The 27,056-nt window shown below is 39.8% G+C and overlaps 1 protein-coding gene and 4 pseudogenes across 1 annotated transcript; 4 read left to right on the forward strand and 1 right to left on the reverse strand.

Annotated features, from left to right (window-relative positions):
- Window positions 1-1,039: 1,039 nt before the first annotated feature.
- Window positions 1,040-2,436, forward strand: LOC131787166 (DELTA-alicitoxin-Pse2b-like; annotated as a pseudogene).
- A 3,647-nt stretch (window positions 2,437-6,083) lies between these two features.
- On the reverse strand, window positions 6,084-7,137 carry LOC131791857 (uncharacterized; annotated as a pseudogene).
- Window positions 7,138-15,424: 8,287 nt separating this feature from the next.
- On the forward strand, window positions 15,425-16,997 carry LOC131781885 (DELTA-alicitoxin-Pse2b-like; annotated as a pseudogene).
- Window positions 16,998-21,521: 4,524 nt separating this feature from the next.
- LOC136277190 (DELTA-alicitoxin-Pse2b-like) lies at window positions 21,522-22,633 on the forward strand (annotated as a pseudogene).
- Window positions 22,634-26,116: 3,483 nt separating this feature from the next.
- On the forward strand, window positions 26,117-26,693 carry LOC131781887 (DELTA-alicitoxin-Pse2b-like). The gene has a single exon (XM_066158950.1). The coding sequence runs from the start codon at window positions 26,154-26,156 to the stop codon at window positions 26,691-26,693; it is 540 nt and encodes a 179-aa protein (XP_066015047.1). The 5' UTR covers window positions 26,117-26,153.
- The last annotated feature ends 363 nt before the right edge of the window (window positions 26,694-27,056 follow it).

Genomic DNA, 27,056 nt, shown 5'->3' on the forward strand with positions numbered 1-27,056 from the left:
TATTAGACAAGATAGAGGTTACTGTTCGGTCATCGAGTATTTTTTCACAATCATTTTCGGTCGGCGGGCAAGCGCTGCCTTTCAAGAATAAAGGCAGAAACGAAATAGTCTTACTCTCAGCAACTCAATGTATCCTGTCTGTATGCCTAAATTACATCGATGGCAAATTTCGTTCCCTATTTTTCTGCTGTTGACAGTTTGTTATTCTTAGACTCAAGACGGTTGATGAGGTAAAAATATTAGTCAGTCAGCAATCAACAAGTCCAATGATCTGTCCTGTGTCAAGACGATCGATATGGCAAAAATACTAGTTAGCAAGGGGTCTATATGTTCAATGATCTGTCGGGTATCAAGACAATTGATATGGCAAAAACACTGGTTAGCAAGCAGTCTACATGTACAATGATCTGTCCGGTATCAAAACTGTTGATATGGTACAGATACGAGTTGGCAAGCAGTCTATATATCTTAATGATCTGTCGGGTATCAAGACTGTTGACAAATGCCAAAAAATCAGTCCAGTGATCTGTCGGGTGTCTGAACAAATCCGTAATTTCTTCCTGATACCGAGATTTTGACATGGTAAGCTAAATGCTTAATCCGAAATAGTACAGAAATAGTAACGTAAATGGGTTTTTATACACAACAGACATCAGGAGGCTTGACACACTGCTAGATATAGAACTGTAAGAGCGATAATGCGTAAAATGGTTTAGCTTGGAGGAGCTTTGCGAAGTTCTCAAAGACAATTATCACTAAATTTCAATAATCACTTTATAATTATTATTTTAAAAAAAAACTGAAAAATTGTTGTTCCTGACATCATTAGTTATTATCATTATTATTACTTTTATTATTATCACTATCGTCATAAATAATGAATAGTGCTACTAAGATTTTCCTAAGCAATAACTCTACAATGAAGTCGATATTGAATAAAATGTTGTTCAGTTAATTTAAACTTTAAATGTCTTTATTTCACAGATTTGTGCCTTCTCGCAAGTATTAAGAGAGAGAGACGCTCTTCAAGTAGGGAACCATGTTTGTCTCCCTGACACTGTTGCTTTGCGTGACCCTCGCATTTTCTGAAGCCACTAAAGCTACCACTAGTGAATTAGAAGGGCTTGGAAAAGTAATATTCCTTCCAAAGATAAATTTATTGGCCGACTTTCATGAAAAAGACAATCGCATCTTTGATCCTCTACCATTAGATTGCTTTACCAAGAAATCCTTGTAGTCCTCAAGCCGCAATTTCAATTATTATAAAAGTACCAAGGAATTGTTTCAGTCACTGGCGACCGAGTCAAGCCTGACCGCCTCGTTAACCTCTACGTTTACTTTGGGCGCTACTTTATCCGTGGCAACAAAGAGCAAAAGCTCAGAGAAAACTGAAGTGAGCATATCTTTGATCAAGCAGGCGTTGACAGAAAAGATTTACGTCGATAAAGAATGCCTTGTGAATGACGAAAAGTCCACACTCAAAAGAGGATTCTTGGACTATTTAGAGAACTTGCCATTAAAGATTGAGAAAGCGTGGTTTCACAATTCTTGGAAAGAATATCGTACTTTCCTGAAAAAATATGGCTCCCATGTCATAACATCTGTGAAGCACGGATCAAGATTCCAGCAAATGGTGTTCCCGAAGAGTTCTGAATCGTATAGCGAGAGAGATTTCCAGGTGAGAGCCTGTGTCTCGGCTGCAGATCCCACGTCCGTTGGAAAGCTTGGCGTTTCTGCTTGATCTAACGTAACCAGCAGTGAAAAATCCAAGGCAAGTAAGATGAGTGTTAGCGAGACACGGTTCGTCAGAGGAGGACTAAGGGCAACGAATAGTGAGCTGGCAAATGGAGAAACGTCAGTAGAACTGATTAAGAAACTCATGAATGAAGCTGATGAGGCACCTTCGCCTGTCCAGCATACCTTCATGTCGATCTCGAGCTTATTACAAGACCGCTTTAAACCAGGGTCTAAGAATTATGTCCGAGCAACAAACCTCGAGTACTACTACAAAGGATACTTGAATTATGGTTGTTACTATGATAAAACCAATGGTGTTGCATCCCTGAAGAAGGTTGCCGTAGCGACGATGATTGTCACTACGTGGTTGGTGTCCGGTGCACTTGCCGAGGAAAAACGTGCGTTCGCCACAAGTCGGAGGAACAAATCACAGGGAGTTGCAAGGAAACTGCATATATGAACAAGAAAAAATGGGACTGGAAAGGATGCGATTGGGAAACCAAGTGGTTTAAGTGTGGTTGCTACAATGAAGATCGCGATCAATGAAAGGTTGTGTGGTCCTTACCTACCACTTCGAAAGATGCTGGTAAACATAAAGGACCTAGCAACGGAACCTACCACGAAGCAAAGGATCCAGTTACAGGTCAAGCGGAAGGAACGGAAACACCTAACACAGCTGTATCAATCACCACAAGGTAAAACATCTGAAATGGTGAGCGCCTAATTAAGTAAAAGAAAAACTGGACTTATGCAACGGTTGGCCATTCGATCAGAGATAGACAGCTGTACTTTAAACGTTTCGCGATAAGTTAAGTGGAATGTTAAAATGCAAATCCAGTAAAAGTGTTCAAATAAAAGAGAGCGCATCTATGTGAGTTAAAGATATCCTTGTAAAGGGGAAAGGGAAAAGAATACATTTGGCATAAATTCTCAAAAGATAGAACTATTGTTTCCGTCTTAAAAACGTGTGACTGAGGATCATGTCAACTTAAGCCAATGAGAGTTGCACGTTTGATATTGATTGTGAACATTTTTGCCGTGATTTTCCCCGATTTAAAATTTAATATGATCGATAGCGAGCTAAAAAGAACTTTTAGAGAGTGGTTGTCCAATACCACGGCTGGTAAGGAGTCGTAAAACTGAGTTGTCGATCTGCACAATCCGTATGGATCGAGTGATGTATTCAAGAGTCGTATGATCCCTATGAGTCGTAAGGTTGAGGGAGATTTTTTTCCCCAAGCGAGTGCCTGTCTGGCCATAGTGGACTGTGTCGACTCGAACAATCCGGACAATCCATACAGATCGTCTAATATTCACGATTTGCACGACCCGTGAATATATTGTCCTCTAATGTATTAACAGTTCATGCTGTCGTTCCGTAAATTTCACCAATTAGACTAAAACGTCAAAACGTGAGTGTCTATCTGGCCATGGTCGTGTAATGTGTTTACGAGTCGTACGACCCGAACGGGTCATGCCGTCGTTCTATGATCTCATTAGGGTACCGGGGTTTTGTCTGCCTGGCCAGATGATGTATCCGAACGGACCCTCCAATATATTCACGAGTCGAGAGAGATAGAAGGGTACCCTGAACGAGTTGAGTTGTCGAATCGTTCGATTCATGGATAGGAGTAACGACTCGTTGCCGAGTCGCAAAATGTATTTCATCGGTGGCACTTACAATATAGCGTGAGGGTCGCAAGAGAAGGGTGCACTATACGATTTGTCAAATCATTTGATCCGGGCGAATCAAGGATACAAGTGACAACTCATATTGACCTCTATATTTTCTTTGCTGCGTGAGTTATGAGTGTTGTTCAAAATATGAAGAAGTCAGGACGTGTAATTCTTCACTGCCTGAGCTTAAAGAACGACGCAAACACATATTGGCCTTGCTTGTTTGTTTTGCTGCGACTCATGAATAAACAAGATGACCAGTGCGAGTGGCACGACTCGTGAGTACATTAGACGATCTGCATAGATCGTTAAATCGTCCTAGCCAAACTAAAGTGAATACAAACTTAACATTTGTTATCAATGGCCAAGAAGGACATCAGAGTCATTTGTTGTAAAGATGGAAACAAAAAAAAAATCCAGCATACTGATAGAATACGCTCCGTGTAAGACATATGTATTACACTATACAGCCATTTCACCTGGTCAAAACCATTTATTTAAATACAAATACAAAATTGGCCTTGACAGTCATGCAAAATCTGTCCCCTCTGTAAATGAACCTATGACTGTAAATAATTAAACACTTCAAATGATTCCCAACTTGAACTGCAAATAACCCTAGTGGAGGATTACAAACGATCCTGAAACTGAAACGACCAGTATTCCTTTTTCTTGAAGTTCTTCAAACAGCTAATTCATACAAAAAAGTAATTAAATAAAAAAAGAATCTAAATTAGAGAAAGGAAGCAAAAACTATTTTAAAATATTTTGCATTCGACAGGGGACGCTTTTTAGTTTAACTACGAACGAATTATTATTATTATTATTATTATTATTATTATTATTATTATTATTATAATCTTTATTTAAGCACGAAACAATTCATCAGCAATTACATTAACTAAAACTATTTAAAAATTAAAACACTAACTAATAACTAAAAGCTGTTTTCCGTGAATGCCGAGCGTTATAGAGTGGCATTGATCTTGCGTTTAAATAACCCCAGAGACTCTGTGTTCCTTATATCACATGGAAGACTATTCCATAATGTGGCTCCACTATAGCTAAAGCTTTTTCGATAATAGTTAGTGCGAGGTAGAGGAACATTGAGTTTATTTTCAGAGTCCCTGAGGTCATAAGCAGAGTTACGCCATCTAAACTTAGAATTAAGATATTCAGGAGCTAGCCCGTGCAGACATTTGAAAACCATGGTAACTCTATGAATTTCCTGCTGGCTTGTCAGATTTTTCCAACTTAAAAATTCAAGTAGCTTAGTTGCATCGGCATCATAGCTGGAAAATGTCAAAACACGGGCTGCTCTAATCTGTAATTTCTGCAGCTTATCTCGTAGCGTTATCCCACAGCTACCCCAGACAATGTCACAGTAATCAAAGTGAGGTTTTACTAAAGCTTGGTAAAGCAGATGTAAGGTCGATGCTGGGATCAGATGCCTGACTCGCTTTAGGCACCCGATACCAGAGGCAATCTTTTTTGTTAATTTTTCGATGTGACTATGCCAATCGAGCCTATCGTCTATAATCACACCAAGCGATTTTGTAGAAGTAACCTGGCTCACCTGAGTGCTGTTCATTCTAATTGTTGGTGAAGCTGTGAGAGTACCCAGTCTCTGCCTTGACCCTATTAGCATGAATTCGGTATTTGTCATATTCAGTGTGAGTTTATTCGCTTGTAGCCAGTTGAAAACGTTTGTTAAGTCCTCATTCAGACAAAGCTGTATACTCTCAAGATCACCGCCCGCATATGTAAGGTGTTTGTCGTCAGCATACATCCTCGGCTCACAATTTGATAAACAATTTGGAAGATCGTTGATATATAATAAAAACAATAGTGGACCGAGGAAGGTCACCTGGGGGACGCCGCAAGTTAATGAGCAGCTGCTGGACAGCGACCCGTTCACAGAACATTTCTGTGTGCGGTTTTCAAAGTATGACTGAAACCATTTGAAAGATTTGCCATGTATACCATAATAGTTTAATTTCGATCTGATGATCAACAGTGTCAAAAGCTTTTTTCAAATCTAGAAAAATGACTCCATTGATTTTCCCGTTGTCAATATTATATGCCCAAGAATCTGTCGCTTCCAACAATGCTGTTACAGTTGAATGAGTAGCACGAAACCCTGATTGATTTTGATATAGAATATCATGTTCTTCCAGATAGGCATACAATTGATCGTAAACTATCCTTTCAAACACTTTCGCCACTATTGGAATCACCGATATTGGGCGGTAATTGTTGACATCATCGCGGTTACCCTGTTTAAAGAGAGGTGTAACCCTTGCATATTTCCAATCATCTGGGAACTTCCCTTGGCTAATAGATTGATTGAAAATATCACATATCGGCACACAAATAAGGTCAGCGCATTCCCTGACAAACCTAGCAGATATTGTGTCAAGGCCCGTTGCTTTTGACTTGTCTAGTTTATTTAAAAGTGAAAATACTATATTTGGATTAGTAGGTTGGAGCTCAAACCGTTTATCTGTACCGGCAAGATATCGTTGATAGCTACTACTATCACAATCTATCTCACTGGCAAGTTTTGGACCAATATTAGCAAAATGTTTGTTGAATTCGTTTGATAGCTCCAGTGGATTAGTTATCGTTAATCCATTCACTTTTAGTGATGTCACTGACATTTTCCCAGATTAACGTGAAGTTAGCTCGTTTATAGTCTGCCAGGTCTTTCGGGAGTCGCTAGTGTGCTTGTTAAAAATATTTTGGTAATAAACTTGCTTTGCTAAGCGTACTTGCTTATTGACTAAATTTCTTTGTTTCTTAAACACTGCCCAATCGTTGGGATCATTTGTTTTGATTGCTTTGATTTTTAATATATCTCTATTATGCATCAAGTCTTTCAACTCAGCGGTAATCCACGGAGAACTTCGTGAACGAACGCGCATCGTTTTCAGTGGGGCATGTTTGTCAGTGATAGCTAGAAATGTACATTTCCATTGCTGCCACATCTCGTTTGGGTCGGAAGACTCATATACATTATTCCAACATTGAGACTGAATATCATCTCGAAAATTTTGGCAATCGAATTTTCGGAAATTTCTGTATGTTATTGAATTATGTCCATTCGACATCCCGTTCAGAGCAAGTTTTCTATAAACATACACCATGCTATGATCCCTTATCCCAACATGACAAACTCCCGAACAGGCGATCTTATCCGAGCAGTTGGTGTAAATTAAATCAATTAAAGTTGACGAGGTGGGTGTTGTCCTCGTCGGTTCAGCGATGAGTTGCTCGAGTCCGTAAACATCAGCAATATTCTTTAATTTGGATGTATCATTGTCATATCGTGCAGTGACCATGTCACAGTTCATGTCTCCCAGTACAAAAAATTCTACATTTTCACTATCCAATTTCCCAATTAGGGATTCAAAAGGTGAAAAAATGCCAATAGGAGAGTCAGGTGGTCTATACCACGTAACAATCACAAAAGGTCTTGTTTTTGGCTTATGGATTTCCAAGCAAAGATTCTCTAATGCATCCATATGTAGATCAGATCGTACTGTAAAGTTGATTGAATTTTTAACGTAGAAGCATACCCCCCCCGCCGCCTTTCGTAAGTCTATCGCGGCGAATTATTTCGTATCCCGGAATATGAACTTCGTGATCTTGAATGCTCTCGTTCAGTTTTGTTTCGTTTATAGAAATAATATCGATATCGTTGTTTGCTAATAGGATTCTTAGTTCGTATCATTCTCAAGCGAAAAAGGTTATGTTCGTTCTCGACTAGGCTAAGTGTCAACTGAGGATCGTTTGTTATGGGATGATTCTCGCTCATCTCTCGAGTCCGCTTTCGCTTCCCCCAAAGACGCGAAGAAGGAACATGGGTTAATGAGTTTTCCAAACAACGGCTTCATTTCCTTAAAAAAAACGTAAAGAAAACATATGCCTAGGAACTGCCAAAATCAAGTGGGTTGCCGGATCCATCGAATAGTGATGGAGCAAAATTAGTGGCAATTAACCCCTCTGGTAAAATCGATATGGTAAACAAGTTACGGCTGCGCACTTGGTCGCCTTCGGTTATTCATTAGAGTTCCCCGATCAACACGGCAAAACTTACTCTTAGAGAACGACGAACTGTTGGAGTTTTCAAAATTGAGCCTTTTGACATAACAGCTCCTTTTTTAACTATGACTCCTAAATTAAGCTTGGTTTGTGATCTCTAAAGCCCCATGAATCCTACCTAATCGACAAGTGACAGATATTGCGGTGTATTGGGAAAGTATCTATTAGGAAAGTATCGAGATGAATCTCAGCTTTAGTTCATTTAGGTGTTTATCTGTAATCATGCAACTTGTTCAGATTACTATTTACCTAAATCTAACTGTATGTAAGTTTGTGAATGGAGTGTTGGTTTTTTAAATCGGCAGTTGGTAATTTTAAGAATTTTTTAGGGTAAGGTACCGAATCCGATCCTACCGACGTGTCGGCCGATACACTACAGGCCGAGCGGAAGAAATGAAATATAGGCAACTAGTTTCCAACGAGTTTCTCTTTCTATGAATGAGAAGCATCAGTAGTGTGTCGGAGGTGCGTCTCCCTCATCTTGATTTAGTCTGTTCTTGTTGCTGATTTAACATGCTTTTGTTGCCGATTAATCTGCTGAAGTGAACAAGTAATAATGGTTTCTGATTTCACTCCTTCCCGCTCGGCCTCGGTAGTATGCCGGTCGACACGTTGGTAGGACCGGATTCGTTTCCTTACCCGAATTTTGGGTGTCAATCTTTAGAGACATTCTAATTTTCGGCCTAAAGACCTTAACATCATTACTCTCCCTCAAATGTCTTCATTATTTACACATTATGGAAACGATACTGCCTGACCTTTTGAAATGGTCAAAAACACAGGGTCATTCAGACAGTTTTGCCAATATTTTCTGATTTGCCATTTTTTTTTAAATATAAATATTTGACTTGCACAGACAGTTTCAACAAAATATAGATATGAACTGTATGTGGTTAGGACTAAGCCAATTTAAAAAAAATTGCTGAGGGAAACAATATACTTCAAACTCGAAAGATCAATTTTTTTATTACTCCCAAAACGTTACGTATTAAAATAGCACTTCGCAAAGAACGATATCTAAGCCTCGTAAACTTTTGAATCTACCGCCTTTTCGAAATCTTTCCCCAGGTGTTTTCTTTTGTTTTGACCTCTTTTTTAGGCGACGAAGGCGTATAGTTGCTGGAAACCCTGAAGTCCACTATAACCAAAACTGACCTGGGCCACATTCCAATTAGCCGCTGGAGGAAAAAAACCACCTTATCAAACCCTAAGAACATAAAAACAAGCTTAAACCGTTCAACACTTATTTGATTTCGATACCGAAACAACTTAAATGTATTTAAATAGAATAAGAGAGATGGCAAGTTGTGAGCTCGGTAAAGAAATAGAGAAAGATGTCTTTAGTCTTGTCGAGAGTGTGGGACTAAGATAAAAATTCGGATTCCCCACGAGGAATCGAACCTCAGACCTGAGCCTGGACTCTATTACGAAGACACGCGTCCTACATACTGTTAGGATCAGCAATGTCGATAGCGTCATCTTGATAAATAGAATAAGACAGATGGTAAGTTTTCAGCTCACGCTGGTGACATGACGAAAAACATCTTTATCTAACTTAAATGTAGTTTCAATGTTTCATTTCTTAACCATTTTATCCCTATTTTCTATACGTTTTGACTATTAGTATAGGTAATCACATGATTTCGAGCGCAATTTGGAATAAGCACGAGTAAATTTTTTCAAAGAGTAACAAAATTGCATGAGCTCGTAGGGCGAGTACAATTTTTAGTCTCTGAATAAATTAACAAGTGCTTATTTATTCCAAATTGCACGAGGAAAATCATGTGATTACGTATTAATAATATACATGAAAAAATACGAGATAGCTGATCACAGTTATGCAGAAGCAAAGCACGCGCATCAAGTGCAAAAATAATGCTGGGTCAGCTCGTAATTTTCGATTTCCTTGGCAATTCCCTTCTCTAATCACCACTTTTTCCAAACCGACAACCGAGCTTAGAGCTGTTTTTCAGCTGCTGTATTGTTGTTGCGGTGGCGAAAGAAAACCTTCTTAAAACGCCGGCAAATGCTTCCCTCGCAAATTTTCAGCATATCCAATTGTTGCGATATCCAAGGCTCGCATGCGATTTGCTATCTGTGAGTTTCTTTGATTATTGACCAATCAGAATGTCTGGTTTGTTACTTCTTTGCACTGAATTAACCCTCTTCTGCATTGTATTACAAGAAAACTGCATTAATCTTAACCAATCAGAACTGAGTAATTTTTTCATTTATACTATTATACTTGTAATGACCAACGGTCCACACTAGCTGTTGTCTATAAGATCCGCCGATTCGTCTTCAAGTTTAAACAAAGCTTCTATTACCATCATGACAGTTTTCATTCTTGTAATTATTATAAGTACCATCATCATCATCATCACTGTGACTATCATCATTATCATTATCATAATGAGTATAGACTTAGTAAGATTCCCTGATACAAAAACAGGGAAGAGAAGATTCTCTTTTGACTTAAACTTACTTTCTAATCAATCTAAAAGTTCCTCGCATTCGTTCAACTTTTGGACCGTTTGAATAATCGATAGGGTGAACTTACGAAAAGGTTGACCCTTGGCGTGAAATCCATTAACTTAACTGAGTATAGATGCCTACCTGTTCGCTTTCTTTTAATCATTTAACTCATCCGGTTACTAAGTTACCTACGCTTTTGTCAGTTAAGGTTGCTGTTTAACAAAACAAGGTGTTTTCCGGAAAAATCGTCCTACGCGCGCTACTTTTAAAGAAACCATGGAAAACTATATATCACTATAAAGCTTTATAAAGAACAGATTAAAATTCACAAAAGTTCCCAAAAATTTTGTTTGGGTTGGCGCATGCTAGCTTTTAAGCTCAAAACCGACAGTGTTTGCTTCACTGAATTACCAGCTTTTGCGTTCCTGCGGACCTCCAAAAAACATAATAGGCTAACAAAAAATTGACTCCTTTTTTAATATTCTTTTTAGTTCCTGAGAACATCGATTTTGAAGTTGGACAACACAAAATGTTTTGGTTCTTGTTATCCTCTGGGACGTCCAAAGAGAAATATTTCGAATTTCGTAAAAGCCTCAAATACTTTGGGGTGCTAAAAACTGCCGAAAATTCTGGCCAATTTTCATAAATATCCAACATACCCTATTAATTCGTTAGAGAAGTAGTAACTCACCTTTCAATGCGGTCATGCTGCCGACCAGTGAAACGCAACATCGAAACCCTGGCAAGTTTCGCGAAAAAGAAATCCTTTGATATTCCCGGAAACAGAACGAAAATTGGACAAAGGAAGCTTGAGAAGAAGAAAAACTTAATTTCGATTTCTTAGGCCTAGGATCTCTCGCGACTATTCTCTTTCTAGCTGTTTTATGAATGCTCTTAATACTAAACGTTTAGCGAAATGTGCCCGAAATTCCCTTTGGTTGTACAATGCAATACGCGATGTAAATAAAATATGCAAATCTAGATCCCAAACGAAAGCCCGCGGAAAACGTCAACATCCCGCAGGAAGCCTTTCCGGTTATGACACCTTTCGCTCCACGGTACTAGTTCCCTTGTTCTTTCAGCCGTATATTCCGTTCGTTGAAAGATTTTGTCATTTTTTCGACAAATTAAACTTAACTGCGTTCTCCAACTAAAGAGAAAGAACACCAAATTTAAAAAAATTTGACTAGATTTTGTCGACAATAACCCAAAGTTTATCACTCATCACAGTTTACAGAATCTAGCAGGAAGAGCGTCCTGAAGGAATCCTCTCTATTCGGTAGGTAGATAGCAACGATACATACTTGAATAACGGTACTCTTGTCTTAAGTTCCCTTTGGTTGTGCCATACGCAATATAAATAAAATATGCAAATCGAGATCCAAGACGAAACCCCGCGGAAAACATCAGCACCCCGCTGACGCAAATATCCCTGTGACCTATGACCTCTAAATGAAGCTCAGTTCTAGCATAAAAACCAAACAAATCTCATCACATTTTACAGACTCTAACAGACAAAGCATCCTGAAGAAATTGACTCCATTTCGGTAAGAAGATAGCAACACCACATACTTGAATAACGGCGCTCTCGTCTTAAGTTCCCTTTGGTTTTACAATGCGATACGCGATGTAAATAAGATATGCAAATCGAGATCCCAGACGAAACCCCGCGGAAAACGTCAACACCCTGTTGGAGGCCTTTCCGATTATGACACCTTTCGTTCTACGGTACAAGTTCCCTTGTTCTGTCAGCCGTATACCGCGTTCTTTTAAAGATTTTCCCTTTTTTTCGATACACCAAACTTAACTGCTTTCTCTGACTAAACAACAATCGAAATTTTGAAAAGTTTGACCCGATTTTGTCGGCAATAACCTAAAAAGAGTTTTCTTTCAACCTCTGAGCTGCCTACATGCAAAAATTCCTGTGACCTATGACTCCTTAATGAACAGGTAGTGCGTTCTCGAGGAATCCACTCCATTCGGTAAGTAGATAGCAAAGCTACATACTTAAATAACATCGCTCTCGCCTTAAGTTCCTTTGGTTGTACAATACAATACGCGATGTATATATAATATGCAAATCGAGATCCCAGACGGAACCCCGCTGAAAATGTAAACACCCTACTGGAGGCCTGTTCGGAAGCGATGACGAAAATCTCCTACATGCGACTAAAACTGCGACTGTAATTTTCCAGCTGGCGATCAGGCAACTTTTTCACCAGGAAGCTGTGTAGAGTTCCATCTTCTAACTCTCCGTCTCTTCTTTCGGCCTGTAACTTTATCACTGTAATTCTAACAAGGTCAACAAACTTCTCCAATGCGTGGATGTCGTTGCTTCTTATTAACGGCGCCTGTTCTAGTTGGTCCAAGTAGGCTCGCAGAAGCCGACGCGTACTTCCATACTTCGTTTTTAATATCCCTTTGGCCTCCTCGTATTTGTGGACGGTGACTCCGAGACCACGGATGGCTTCCAAGGCGTTCCCTGTGAGGCATTGTCGCAGCCTTGCCATCTTCAAATTTACTGGCTCCGTTGACTCGTCTACTAGACTTGTAAAGAGGGCCCAAAAATCTTCAAACTTTCTTTTGTCACCATTGAATGTCGGAGCTTTTAACGGCTTCAAATATCAGTTTCGGTCGTTGTGGCTGTGGTGAATCTCTTTTAGCTGATCTTCTCGGGCCGATTGCTCGTAGCGATCCGTCGTGTTCTCGCTTAATGGCGTGTTCATATTCACGACTTTGCATGCGCGGACCTTGATCGCATTTTGTCCCGCTTCAATCGCTCTTTGTACGTCTTTTTCGATGGTTTCTGACTCTTTAAAAGCTTCGTTTTTCCCAGTGTCTTCTCCGACTTCGACATAGAAGCCGGACAGTTCCTCTAAAATGTCTTGTGCGTCTTCAAGGGCTGCCCACAACTGCTCAATCATACTTTCTATGTCCCTTACTTCGGAATCCTTCACGCATAGCCTTTCTAACTCATGTCTGAGTTTTGTCACTTTTTTCTTTGCGAAGCGTTTTCTTCTTTTAATCTGGATTAACAGAACGTCGTTTTGCTTCTGTCTGTCGACTTCATTCTCAATTTCGTCATTTTTCTCGGAAATTCGGTAACACGGCTGTCCTAGGATTCGGCAGCCATTGTGCACAACTCAAAACTCAAAAACTCAAATCGCAAACGAAACCTCAAACAAAAACCAGTTCATACCTTCCTCCCATCGTGGTCGCCAGCTGAAAAATTACAGTCGCAGTTTTAGTCGCATTTAGGAGATTTTAGTTATCGCTCGTTTTTCAGTTTAGTCGCATTTAGGAGATTTTCGTTATTGCTTCCGAACAGGACCTTTCCGATAATGACACCCTTCACCCTAAGATACAGGTTCCCTTGTTCTTTCAGCCGTATATCGCGTTCTTTCAAAGATTTTCTCATTTTTTCGACAAATTAAAGTTAACTGCCCGACTATACAACAAAAGATCGAAATGTTGAAAATTTAGACCAGATTTTGTCGATAATAACCAAAAAAGAGTTTTCTTTTAACCTCTGAGCTGCCTACATGCAAATATTCCTGTGACCTATGACTTCTTATTGAAGCTCAGTTCTAGCATAAAAGCCAAATACATCTCATCACACGCAAAGTTTATAGACTCTAACAGACAGAGCGTCCTGGAGGAATCCACTCCATTCGGTAGGTAGATAGCAACGCTTCGTACTTGAATAACGGCACTCTTCTCTTAAGTTCTACCGGCTTTACAATAATTCAGCAAGAAAAATATTGTACCTCAAGGGCCCCTGTATACATGTAGTGTTCGAAAAGCCAGCCTGAGTAGGTAGTATAACAATATATTCGGTTTATCTCAAATACTTGACAAAGAAACATGTATACGTTGTTTTAAATTCATTAAGGTTTGGAGTGTTACTTTTGATGAAGCAATACTGATTCAAACTGAACTTCACGTTTGAAAGGTGTTTCGTTTCCAAACTTACGTCCAAGTTAAAGTCAAAGAAAGTGTAATGGCAGATTATTAGGGTTTACAAGTTGGTAGGGTTGATCGGGTCCCGGTACTCGTTTGAAAGCTGCGGTAACATGTTTGGATCAAGATTTCCTGATCAGGACTCGCACTTATCTTTATTACCTGTTAAAATTGCAATTAGTCTTTCCCACATTAAAATATTGAATTAAAAGTTTAACAGCATAAAGAGAACTTAAGAAGAAAATTTTTCCAATCTGATTAAAAGATATTTTGTCACTGGACTGATACTTAAGCGCGTGTGATAGTTTCATTTTCTTTTCCTCTTGTTTTCCATTGGGCGATATTCTGTTCAGGACAAAATGTGCAATGTAATGCGAGGCAATCATCTTTAACGATGTCGACTTTTACGAGAAGCTGTCGATTACGGAGGGTTTGATGACATTACCTTGTAATCACTACTTCTTCCTGTTCATTTAAGCATTTTCACTTTTGCTCCTGAGTTTCCGGTGGGTTTTAAGATTCGCAGCCGTCAGATATCATGTTACAAGTAGACTAAATCAAAGTGACAATGAGTCCAGCTCGTGGAGTTTAAGGGTTAAGGGAGGTTAAGGGAGGATCGTCACTTGTAATTCGACATTCAGTCAACTGGTGGCCAGTTGTCGACTAACTATTTGTGACATCGTGAACGCGTATCCATCAACAGCCCACCGCCAAGTCAACTTCGCAGCCGTCAGATATCGTGTTACAAGTAGACTAAATCAAAGTGACAATGAGTCCAGCTCGTGGAGTTTAAGGGTTAAGGGAGGTTAAGAGAGGATCGTCACTTGTAATTCGACATTCAGTCAACTGGTGGCCAGTTGTCGACTAACTATTTGTGACATCGTGAACGCGTATCCATCAACAGCCCACCGGCAAGTCAACTTCGTGACGATGGTGAAAATATCAATATACCCAATTCTAGAGACATTTGACATGGTAAAAATGTTAGTCAGACAAGGTCCTCGCCCTAGTCCCCCAACCATTTTGGCTACTCTGAATCGCTCCTTTAATTTTTCAACCTTCCGTTAGCAATTCCCTATTTCTATATTCACGCAAAATTAGAACCTCAAATACATGATCTATTTTCAAATCGATGCCGAGATTTTGACACGGTAACCTAAAACGCTCAGTAACGTAACCTCGTTTTGAGATCATGACCAACATTCTGGGGTTTGACACACTGCTAGATATAGAACCGGTAGAGGTATAACGCTTTAAAGGTTTGGCATTAAGGAGTTCTGAGAAGTATGATTAACCTTTAACAAATACTATTAAAATTATTGTTATCATTATTATGAATATCATTGCCAAACCAACTACTCTATGAGGAAGTGGATATGAAAACAAAATGCTTTTCAGTTAATTAATTTGAACCTGTCTTTGTTTCACAGATTTGTGCATTCTCACAAGCATTAAGTTAGAGGCGCTCTGTATGCAGGAAATCGTGTTTGTCTCCCTGCTACTGTTGCTTTGCGTGACCCTCGCATTTTCTGAAGCCACTAAAGCTACCACTGGTGAATCAGAGCGACTCGGAAAGGTGGTTTACCTCCCGGATATAAACATATTAACCGACTTTCATGAAAAAGAGAATCGCATCTTTGAACCTCTACCATCAGAATGCTTCACCAAGGAACCCTTGATTTCCTCAAGCAGCAAATTCGATTACTATAAAAGTACCAAGGAATTGTATCAGTCACTGGCCACAGAGTCAAGCCTGAGCGTCTCGTTTACCTCTACGTTTACTTTGAGCACTACTGTATCAACGGCAACAAAGAGAAAAAGCTCAGAGAAAATGGAAGTGGCATATCTTTGATCAAGGAGGCGTAGATAGAAAAGATTTAAGTCCACAAAGAATGCTAAGTGAAAGAAAAAAAGTCCACCCTGGTTGAAGATTTCCTGGACTATTTAGAGAACTTGCCATTAATGGTTGAGATACCTTGGTTTCACAATTCTTGGAAAGAATATCGTACTTTCCTAAATAAATATGGCTCCCATGTCATAAGCGCGGATCAAGGTTCCAGCAAATGGTCTTCGCAGAGAGCTCTGAATCGTATAGCGAGAGAGATTTCCAGGTGAAAGCCTGTGTCTCGGCTGCAGGCCCCACGTCTGTTGGAGAGCTTGGCGTTTCTGCTTGTTCTAATGTAGACATCAATGAAATGTCCAAGGCAAGCAAGATGAGTGTTAACGAGACACGGTTCGTCAGGGGAGTACTAAGGGCAACAAATAGCGAGCTGAATAATGGAAAAGTGTCAGCTACACTGATTAAGAAATTTAGGAAGGAAGCTGATAAGGAACCTTCACCTATCCAGCATACCTTCATGCCGATCTCGAGCATATTACAAAGCCGCTTTAAACCAGGATCTAAGAATTACATCCGAGCAACAAACCTCGACTACTACAACGGTTTCTTAAATTATGGTTGTACCTACAAGAAAATCTAATCTGTTGAACTTCAAAAATTCGACTAAACCAGAAGATCAAAGAAGTAACGTCCAGAATTCGAATGTTCAATCGCAAAGGAAGGTTGCCATAGCGACAATGATTGTCACTACGTGCTTGCTGTCTGGTGCAATTGCGGAGGAAAAACGTGCTATCGCCACAAGTCGGAGAAACAAATCCCCCCTAGTTCCAAGGAAACTGCATTTATGTACACGGCAAAATGGGACTGGAAAGGATGCGATTGGAAAGTCTTGGGGTCATGGTGTGGCTGCTACAACAAAGATTTCCATGAAAGGCACGTTGTGTGGTCCTTACCTGCCACCTCAAAAGATGTCGGTAAACATAAAGCACCTGGTAACAGAACCTACAACGAGGCAAGTGATCCTGTTACAGGTCAAGCGGAAGGAATGGCAACACCTTACACAGCTGAAGATGCTGCCAAGTCATGGCGAAACATCCAATTCAAACCCAAATGAAGGAAGAGGAAGAGGAAGAGGAAGAGGAGGAGGAAATTTAATCCATCTCTTATATCGCATGTAATCACAAAAATGGGAAGCGCCTAGTTCAGTTATAAAGGAAAAACATTTGGTCTTATATAAGAGTTGGCCATTCGATCGGGGATGGACAGCTGTACTTGAAACATTTCGCGATCAGTTAGGTGGAATGTTAAAATACAAATCCAGTTAAGGTGTTCAAATAAAGGAGAGCGCATCCACGGGAGTCAAACTCATTATTGTCGAGGGGAAAGGGAAGGGATTACATATAACAAACATTTTCAAAAATAGAACGGTTCGTTTTCATTCTGAGTCCCCAAGAGGAATCGATCCTCAGACCTTCGGATTCCGCGCTTCGATGCTCTACTGTGAGCGAGGTCTATTACGGAGTTCAGATGACACGCGTCCTGCATACTGCTAGGATCAGCAATGTTGATAGCATCATGTCTGTAAATAGAATAAGACAAATGGGAAGTTTTGAGCTCAGTAAAGGATTTTTTTTTGTCCCACGCTGGTGACAAGACGAAAAACATCTAAAAAAAAAAAAAGGAAAAAAATCTCTTACTTAAATGTAGTTTAAATGTTTCTCTTGTTTTTAACCTTTTTATCACTATTTCCTACCATGGAAACTATATATCAATGTAAGTCTTTATAAAGTACGGATAACAATTATCAAAAATTCCCAAAGGTTTTGTTTTGGTTGACGCATGCGAGCCTTTAAACACACAAAACTTTCTAACGGTGTCTCCTTTATCGAATTACTAGCTTCCGCGTTCCTGCGGTCCTCCAAAAAATCACGGGACAGTATCAGGAACCAGATAATAGGCTAACAAAATGTTTGATGCTCTTTTGATATTATTTTTGGCTACTGAGAAATTAATTTTTAAGCTGGACAATACAAAATATTTTGGTTCTTGTTACCCTCCGGGCCGTCACATGAGAAATATTTCGAATTTCGTAAAAGCCTCAAATACTTTGGTGTGTTAATATCTGACGAAAATTCTGGCCAATTTCTATGAATATCTAACATACCCTATTAACTCGTTAAAGAAGTAGTAACTGGCGTAAAAAAAAAAAAAACCTCGAGTTTTCGACCTCCACAGAAATTCACAGTTTCGCGCCTTATTCCTAAAAGCGCCTGTCAATGCGGTCATGCTGCCGACCAATGAAACGCAACATCGAAATCCTGGCAAGTCTCGTGAAAAAGAACTCCTTTGAAATTCGCGGGAAAGGTCAGAACGGGAAAAACAGAACGAAAAGTGGACAAAAGAAGCGCCGGAAGAAGAAAAACCTAACTTAGATTTCTTAGGCCTAGGTTCTTTCGCGACTATTCTCTTTTTGGCTGTTTTAGGAATGCTCTTAATACTAAACGTTTAGCGAAATGTGTCCGAAATTCCCTTTGGTTGTACAATGCTTAAGCAATGTAAATGAAATATGTAAATCGACATCCCAGAAGATACCCCAAGGAAAACGTCAGCACCCTGCTGGAGGCCTTTCCAATAATGACACCTTTCGCTCTACGGTACAGATTCCCTGGTTCTTTCAGCCATATCTCGTGTTGTTTTAAAGGTTTTGTCATTTCTTCGACAAATTAAACTGAACTGCTTTCTCCGACTTTAGAGCAAGAAAACTAAATTTTAAAAAATTTGACCAGATTTTGTCGACAAGAACCTAAAAAAAAGTTTTCTTTCAACCTCTGAGCTTCCCACATGGAAATATTCCTGTGACCTATGACTTCCAAATGAAGCTCAGTTCTATCATAAAAGCCAAACACATCTCATCACATGCAAAGTTTACAGACTCTAGCAGACAGAGCGTCCTGGAGTAATCCAATCCATTCAGTAACTAGACAGCAACGCTACATACTTGAATAACAGCGCTTTTGCCTTAAGTTCCCTTTGGTTGTACAATGCACTACGCGATGTAAATAAAATATGCAAATCGTGATCCAAAACGAAACCCCGCGGAAAACGTCAACACCCCGCTGGAGGTCTTTCCGATAATGACACCTTTCGCTCTACGGTACAGGTTCCTTTGTTCTTTCAGCCGTATCTAGCGTTCTTTTAAAGATTTTGCCATTTTTTCGAAAAATTAAACTTAAGGGCTTTCTCCGACTATACAACAAAAAGATCGAAAATTTTAAAAATTTGACCAGATTTTGTCAACAATAATCTAAAAAAAGTCTTCTTTCAACCTCTGAGTTGCCTACATGCAAATATTCCTGTGACCTATGACTTCTAAATGAAACTCAGTTCTATCATAAAAGCCAAACACATCTCATCACATGCAAAGTTTACAGACTCTGACAGACCGAGTATCCTAGAGGAATCGACTCCAATCGTTAGGCAGATAGCAACGCTGCATACTAAAATAACGACTCTCTTGTCTTACGTTCTACCGGCTTTACAACAATTCACTAAGAAAAATAATATAGATGAAGTATTTCGAAAACCCAGCCTGAGTAGGTAGTGTAACGATACATTCGGCTTATCTCAAGTACTTCAAAAATCATGTATACGTTGTTTTAAATACATGTAGGTTTGAATGCTCTATTCAAAGTAGTAATTCTTGGAGTGTTACTTCCGTAGAAGAAATACTGATTCAAACTGATCATCAGGTTTGTAACGTGTTTCATTACCAAATTCACGTCCAAGTTAAAGTCAAAGAAAGTGCAACGACAGATTATTAGAGTTTACAGGTTGATAGGGTCCCGGTACTCCTTTGAAAGCTGCGGTATCATGTTTGAATCAAGACTTCCTGATCAGGACTCGCAGTTATCTGTATTTCGCGTTAAAATTGCTCTTAGTCTTTTTCTCCTTAAAAAAAATTGAATCCAAAGTTTTACAGCACAAAGAGAACTTGAGAAGAAAATTTTGCGACAGCAGAGATAAGGGTCGCAGGTAATTCAGAAAGCTCGCGTTCTGGAACAGTCATTTTTTCCAATCTGATCAAAAGATCTTCTGTCACTAGCCTGGTACTTGAGCGCGCGTGATAGTTTCATTTTCTTTACTTCTGGTTTTCCATTGGGCGTTATTCTGTTCGGGACAAAATGTGCAATGTAATGTGAGGCAATCATTTTTAACGAAGTCGCCTTTTTTGAGAAGCTGTCGATTACGGAGGGTTTGATAGTATTACCATATAATCACTACTTGTTCCTGTTCATTTAAGCATTTTCACTTTTGCGTCTGAGTTTCTTTCTGGGCTTTAGGATTCGCTGCAGTCAGATATCATGTCACAAGTAAACTAAATCAAGTGACAATGAGTCCAGCTCGTGGAGATTCACTCGTTGTCCGTATTTTTCATTTTACCTGATAACGTCTTAGCTTGCACGATGAAAATGACATTTAAATGCTACCCCTCTAAAAATAAGTAAGCTGTTAACCCTTTAACTCCCAAGATCACATTGTTAATTCTCTCTTCAAGCTGCTACACGTTTCCTTGTAAATAAGTTACAAGAGTTTTGGTGCTAGATCAAGATTAAAACTTCTACCTGAAACGTTTGAGACTTCTCACTACCTGATTCCTGGATATTGTATATATGTATATATATATTATGGAGAGAAGTTACATGTAAATCACTTCTGGGGGTTAAAGGGTTAAGGGAGGATCGTCACTTGTAATTCGACATTCAGTCAACTGGTGGCCAGTTGTCGACTAACTTTTTGTGTGATAGTGAACGGGTATCCATCAACAGCCCACCGGCAAGTCAACTTTGTGATGATGGTGAAAATAACAATATGCCCAATTCTAGACACAGTTGATAAGGTAAAAATGTTAGTCAGACAAGGTCCTCGCTCTAGTCTCCCAACCATTTTGGCTATTCCGAATCGCTCCTTTAATTTTCAACCTTTCGTTATCAATTCCCTATTTCTAAATGTCCGCTAAATTAGAATCTCAAACACATGCTCTATTTTCAAATCGATGCCGAGATTTTGACACGGTAACCTAAAACGCTCAGTAACGTAACCTCGTTTTGAGATCATGACATATGAAAACAAAATGCTTTTCAGTTAATTAATTTAAATAGCATCTCGTAGCATTTAAATAGCATCATGTAGCATCTCTACACTACTCATCCAAAGACGCTTACGGTGGCTTGGCCATGTACACCGTATGGACCCCGGTCGCTTGCCAAGACAAATCCTTTATGGGGTACTGCGAGAGGGCGTCCGACGCACGGGCCGACCACTCCTTCGCTTCAAGGACGTTTGCAAGCGTGACCTGCAACTCACTGAAATCATCCCCAACACCTGGGAGATCCTTGCGACAGACCGGGAAGCCTGGCGTCGGGGTGTGAAGGACGGGGCTCACAGGGCTGAGATGAAGGCCAGGGCCGAGGCGACTATCAAGAGGGGGACGAGAAAGAAACGTCAAAGATCAGATCAAGAGGCCACCAATTACATCTGTTCCAGCTGCAACAAAGATTGCCACTCAAGAATCGGGCTTCTGAGCCACTCAAGAGCCCACCAACACTGATGCGCTGACCATCGCCTCTCCGAGACGAGGATGCCATTACAATTTAAATTTGTCTTTGTTTCACAGATTTTGTGCCTTCTCACAAGCATTAAGGTAGAGACGCTCTTTATGCAGGAAATCATGTTTGTCTCCCTGCTACTGTTGCTTTGCGTGACCCTAACAGTTTCTGAAGCCAGTCAAGCCACCGATAGTGAATCAGATGGATTCGGAAAGGTGGTTTACCTTCCGAAGATAAACTTATTGGCCGACTCTCGTCAAGAAAAGAATCGCATGTTTGATCTTATATAATCAGAATGCTTCACTGAGATACCCTTGAAGTTGTCAAGGAATTGTATCAGTCACTGGCCACTAAGCGCCTCGTTAACTTCTACGCTTACTTTGAGCACTACTATATCGGCGGCAACAAAGAGAAAAATCTCAGAGAAAATGGAAGTGAATGGAATATCTTTGATCAAGCAGGCGTTGATAGAACTGATTTACGTCGACAAAGAATGCCTTGCCAAGGACAAAAAGTCCACACTCAAAAGAGGATTCCTCGACTATTTAGAGAACTCGCCTTATCGTACTTTCCTGGATAAATATGGCTCCCATGTCATAACATCTGTGCAGTGCGGATCAAGGTTCTAGCAAATGGTGCTCGCAGAGAGCTCTCAATCGTATAGCGAGAGAGATTTCCAGATGAAAGCCTGTATCTCAGCTGCAGGTCCCACGCCTATTGGAAAACTTGACATTTCTGCTTGTTCTAACGGAACCAGCAGTAAAAGATCCAAGGCAAGCAAGATGAGTGTTAGCGAGACACGGTTCGTCAGGGGAGGACTAAGGGCAACAAATAACGAGCTGGCAAATGGAGAAACGTCAGCTGAACTGATTAAAAAACTTATAAAGGAAGCCGATGAGGCAACTTCACCTATCCAGTATACCTTCATGCCAATCTCGAGCATACTACAAACCCGCTTCAAACCAGGATCTATGAATTACATCCGAGCAACAAACCTCGAGTACTACTACAACGGTTTCTTCAATTATGGTTGTCATTACGTGGTTGATGTCTGGTGCAATTGCAGGGGAAAAACGTGCGTTCGCCACAAGTCGGAGAACAAATCGCCCCTAGTTCCAAGGAAACTGCATTTATGAACACGGCAAAATGGGACTGGAAAGGATGCAATTGGAAAGTCGTGGGGTCATGGTGTGGCTGCTACAACAAAGATTTCCATGAAACGCACGTTGTGTAGTCCTTACCTGGCGCCTCAAAAGATGTTGGTAAACGTAAAGCACCTGGTAACAGATCCTACAACGAGGCAATTGATCTTGTTACAGGTCAAGCAGCAGGAATAACAACACCCTACACAGCTAAAGATGCTGCCGAGCTCATGGCGAAACATCCAATTCAAACCCAACTGAAGGAAGTGGAAGAGGAAATTTAGTGTTTCCTATATCACATGTAATCACTAAAATGGGAAGCGCCTAATTAAGTTATAAAGAAAAAAAAATCTGGTCGTAAACAACAATTGGCCATTCGATCAGAGATGGACAGCTGCAATTGAAACATTTCGCGATCAGTTAGGTGGAATGTTGAAATACAAGTCCAGTTAGAGTGTTCAAATAAAGGAGAGCGCATCCACAGCAGTCAAACTCATTATTGTCGAGAGGAAAGGGACGGGATTACATATAGCAAACATTTTCAAAGATGGAACTGTTGCTGGTACAATTTCTGTGGCTACGTTAATTTCTGGTGAACACTGAATTAACAAACTGTTTCGTTCATTGACCCGGAGTTAAAAAGACCTGATATACAAATTTAGTCACAAACACCTTAAGCAATACACAACCTCCTTAGTTTCCATTTTGAGTCCACATGAGGATTCGAACCTCAAATCTCCGGATTCCGCGCTCCGATGTAATACCACTGAGCCAAACAGACTCTACGGTGAGCGAGGTCTATTACGAAGTTCATATAATACGCGTCCTGGATACTGCTAGGATCGGTAATGTCGATAGCGTCATGTTTGTAAATAGAATAAGACAGATAGTAAGTTTTCAGCTCGGTATAGGGTTTTTTTTCTTTGTCCCATGCTGGTGACAAGACGAAAAACATCTTTAACTAACTTAAATGTAGTTTAAATGTTTCTTCTTATAACCTTTTTATTACTATTTTCTTTACGTTTTGACTATTAAACTTTTAATAACCAACGGTCCACACCATCTGTTGCCTACAAGGATCCGCTGATTCGTCTTCAAGTTTAAACAAAGCTTCTATTACCATTATCACTGTTTTCTTCCGTGTTATTATAATTAGTATCATCATCATCACTTCGACTATCATCATTACCATCATCATAATGAGCATAGACTTGGACTCGAAAAAAAGAACTTATCTTCGATATTTTAGGCCTAGGCTCTCTCGCGACTATTCTCTGTCTGGCTGTTTTATAAATGTTCTTAATAGTAAACATTTAGCGAAATGTGCCCGAAATTCCCCTTGGTTGTACGATGCAATACGTGATGTAAATAAAATATGCAAATCGAGATCCAAGACGAAACCCCGCGGAAAACGTCAGCACCCCGCTGGAGGCCTTTCCGATTATGACACCTTTCGCTCTACGGTACAGGTTCCATTGTTCTTTCAGCCGTATCTCGCGTTCTTTTAAAGATTTATTCATTTTCTCGACAAATTAAACTTAACTGCTTTCCTCAACTAAAGAGAATGAAAACCAAATTATACGAAAATTTGACCAGATTTTGTCGACAATAACCTAAAATGAATTTTGTTTCAACCTCTGAGCTGCCCACATGCAAATATCCCTGTGACCTATGACTTCTTAATGAAGCTCAGATCCAGCATAAAAACCAAACAAATCTCATCACAGTTTACAGACTCTAACAGACAAAGCATCCTGAAGAAATCCACTCCATTCGGTAAGTAGATAGCAACGCTACATACTTGAATAACGGCGCTCTCGTCTTAAGTTCCATTTGGTTGTACAATGCGATACGCGATGTAAATAAGATATACAAATCGAGATCCCAGACGAAACCCCGCGGAAAACGTCAACACCCTGCTGGAGGCCTTTCCCATCATGACACCTTTCGCTCTACAGTACCAGTTCCCTTGTTCATTCAGCCGTATATCGCGTTCTTTTAAAGATTTTCTCATTTTTTCGATACATTAAACTTAACTGCTTTCCCCGATTAAACAACAATCGAAATTTTGAAAAGTTTGACCCGATTTTGTCTGCAATAACACAAAAAGATTTTTCTTTCAACCCATGAGCTGCCTACATGCAAATATTCCTGTGACCTGTGCCTTCTTAATGAAGCTCAGCTCTAGCATAAAAGCCAAACGCATCTCATCATATGCAAAGTTTTCAGACTCTAACAGACAGAGCGTCCTGGAGGAATCCACTCCAATCGATAGATAGATAGCAACGCTACATACTTGAATAACGGCGCCCTTGTCTTAAGTTTTACCAGCTTTACAGTGATTCACTAAGAAAAAATACTATACATCAGGGGCTCCTGTATACATGAAGTATTTCGAAAAGCCAGCCTGAGTAGGTAGTATAACATTACATTACGTTTAAAAGGTGTTTCCTTTCCAAATTTAAGTCCAAGTTAAAGTCAAAGAAAGTGCAATGGCAGATTATTAAGGATTAAAAAATGATGGTATTACCATATAATAACTACTTGTTTCTGCTCATTTAAGCATTTTCACTTTTGCGTCCGAGTTTCCGGTGGGTTTTAGGATTCGCTGCAGTCAGATATCATGTCACAAGTAAACTAAATCAGAGTCGAGCTCGTGGAATTTCACTCGTTGTCCGTACTTTTCATTTTACATCATAAAGTCTTAGCTTGCACAATGAAATTGACATTTAAATCCCACCCTTCTAAAAATAAGTAAGCTGTTAACCCTTTAACTCCCAAGATCAGATCGTTAATTCTCTCTCATGGCTGCTACACGTTTCCTTGTAAATAAGTTACGAGAGTTTTGGTGTTAGATCAAGATTAAAACTTCTACGTGAAACGTTTAAGATTTCTCATTACCTGTTTCCTGAATATTGTATGGATATTATGGGGAGAAGTTACATGTAAATCACTTTAGGGTTTAAAGGGTTAAGGGAGGATCGTCACTTATAATTTGACATTCGGTCAACTGGCCAGTTGTCGACTAACTTTTTGTGTGATAGTGAACGGGTATCCATCAACAGCCCACCGGCTCTTCGTGATAAAAGGTGAAAATATCAATATGCCCAATTCTCGACACAGTTGATATAATAAAAATGTTAGTCAGACAAGGTCCTCGCCCTAGTCTCCCAACCATTTTGGCTACTCTGAATCGCTCCTGTAATTTTCAACCTTTCGTTATCAATTCCCTATTTCTATATGCCCGCAAAACTAGAACCTCAAATACACGGTCTATTTTCAAATCGATGCCGATATTTTCACACAGTAACCTAAAACGCTCAGTAATGTAACCTGGTTTGATTCGGTGGTTTGACACACTGCTGGATATAGAACCAGTATAGGTATAACGCCTTAAAGGTTTGGCATTAAAGAGTTCTGGGAAGTATGATTAACTCTTAAGCAATTACTGTTAGAATTATTGTTATCATTATTACGAGTATCACTGCCAAACTAACTACTTTATAAGGAAGTGCATATGAAAACAAATGCTTTTCAGTTAATTAATTTAAATCTGTCTTCGTTTCACAGATTTCGTGCCTTATCACAAGCATCAAGGTAGAGACACTCTTTATGCAGGAAATCATGTTTGTCTCCCTGCTACTGTTGCTTTGCGTGACCCTCGCAATTCCTGAAGCCAGTCAAGCTACCGATAGTGAATCAGAGGGACTCAGAAAGGTGGTTTACCTTCCGAAGATAAACTTATTGGCCGACTTTCATGAAAAAGAGAATCGCATCTATGAACCTCTACCATCAGAATGCTTCACCAAGAAACCCTTGAAGTCCTCAAGCAGCAAATTCGATTACTATAAAAGTACCAAGGAATTGTATAAGTCACTGGCCACCGAGTCAAGCCTGAGCGCCTCGTTAACCTCGACGTTTACTTTGAGCGCTACTGTATCAGTGGCAACAAAGAGCAAAAGTTCATTGAAAACAGAAGTGAGTGGCATATCTTTGATCAAGGAGGCGTTGACAGAAAAGATTTACGTCGATAAAGAATGCCTTGTGAATGCCAAAAAATCCACCCTCGATGGAGGTTTTCTGGACTATTTAGAAAACCTGCCTGCAGGTCCATTCTCTTTCTGGCTGTTTTATGAATGCTCTAAATACTAAACGTTTAGCAAAATGTGCCCGAAATTCCCTTTGGTTGTACAATGCAATACGGGATGTAAATAAAATATGTAAAGCGAGTTATTAGAAGAAACCCAGCTGGAGGCCTTTACGATTACGACAACTTTCGTACAGGTTCCCATGTTCTTCAGCCGTATCTCGTGTTCGTTCAAGATTTTTCATTTTTTCGACAAATTAAACTGAACTGCTTTCTCCGACTAAAGAGCAAGAACAACAAATTTTAAAAGAATATGACCAGATTTTGTCGACAATAACCTAAAAAGAGTTTTCTTTCAACCTCTGAGCTGCCCACATGCAAATATTCCTGTGACCTATGACTTCTTAATGAGGCTCAGTTCTATCATG

This window comes from Pocillopora verrucosa, chromosome 1 (genome assembly GCF_036669915.1).
Source record: "Pocillopora verrucosa isolate sample1 chromosome 1, ASM3666991v2, whole genome shotgun sequence".
Lineage (NCBI taxonomy): Eukaryota > Metazoa > Cnidaria > Anthozoa > Scleractinia > Pocilloporidae > Pocillopora > Pocillopora verrucosa.

Excerpts from the sequence above, each read along its gene's own strand:
- LOC131781887 (XM_066158950.1), top strand. The coding sequence starts at position 26,154 with ATGCAGGAAATCATGTTTGTCTCCCTGCTACTGTTGCTTTGCGTGACC.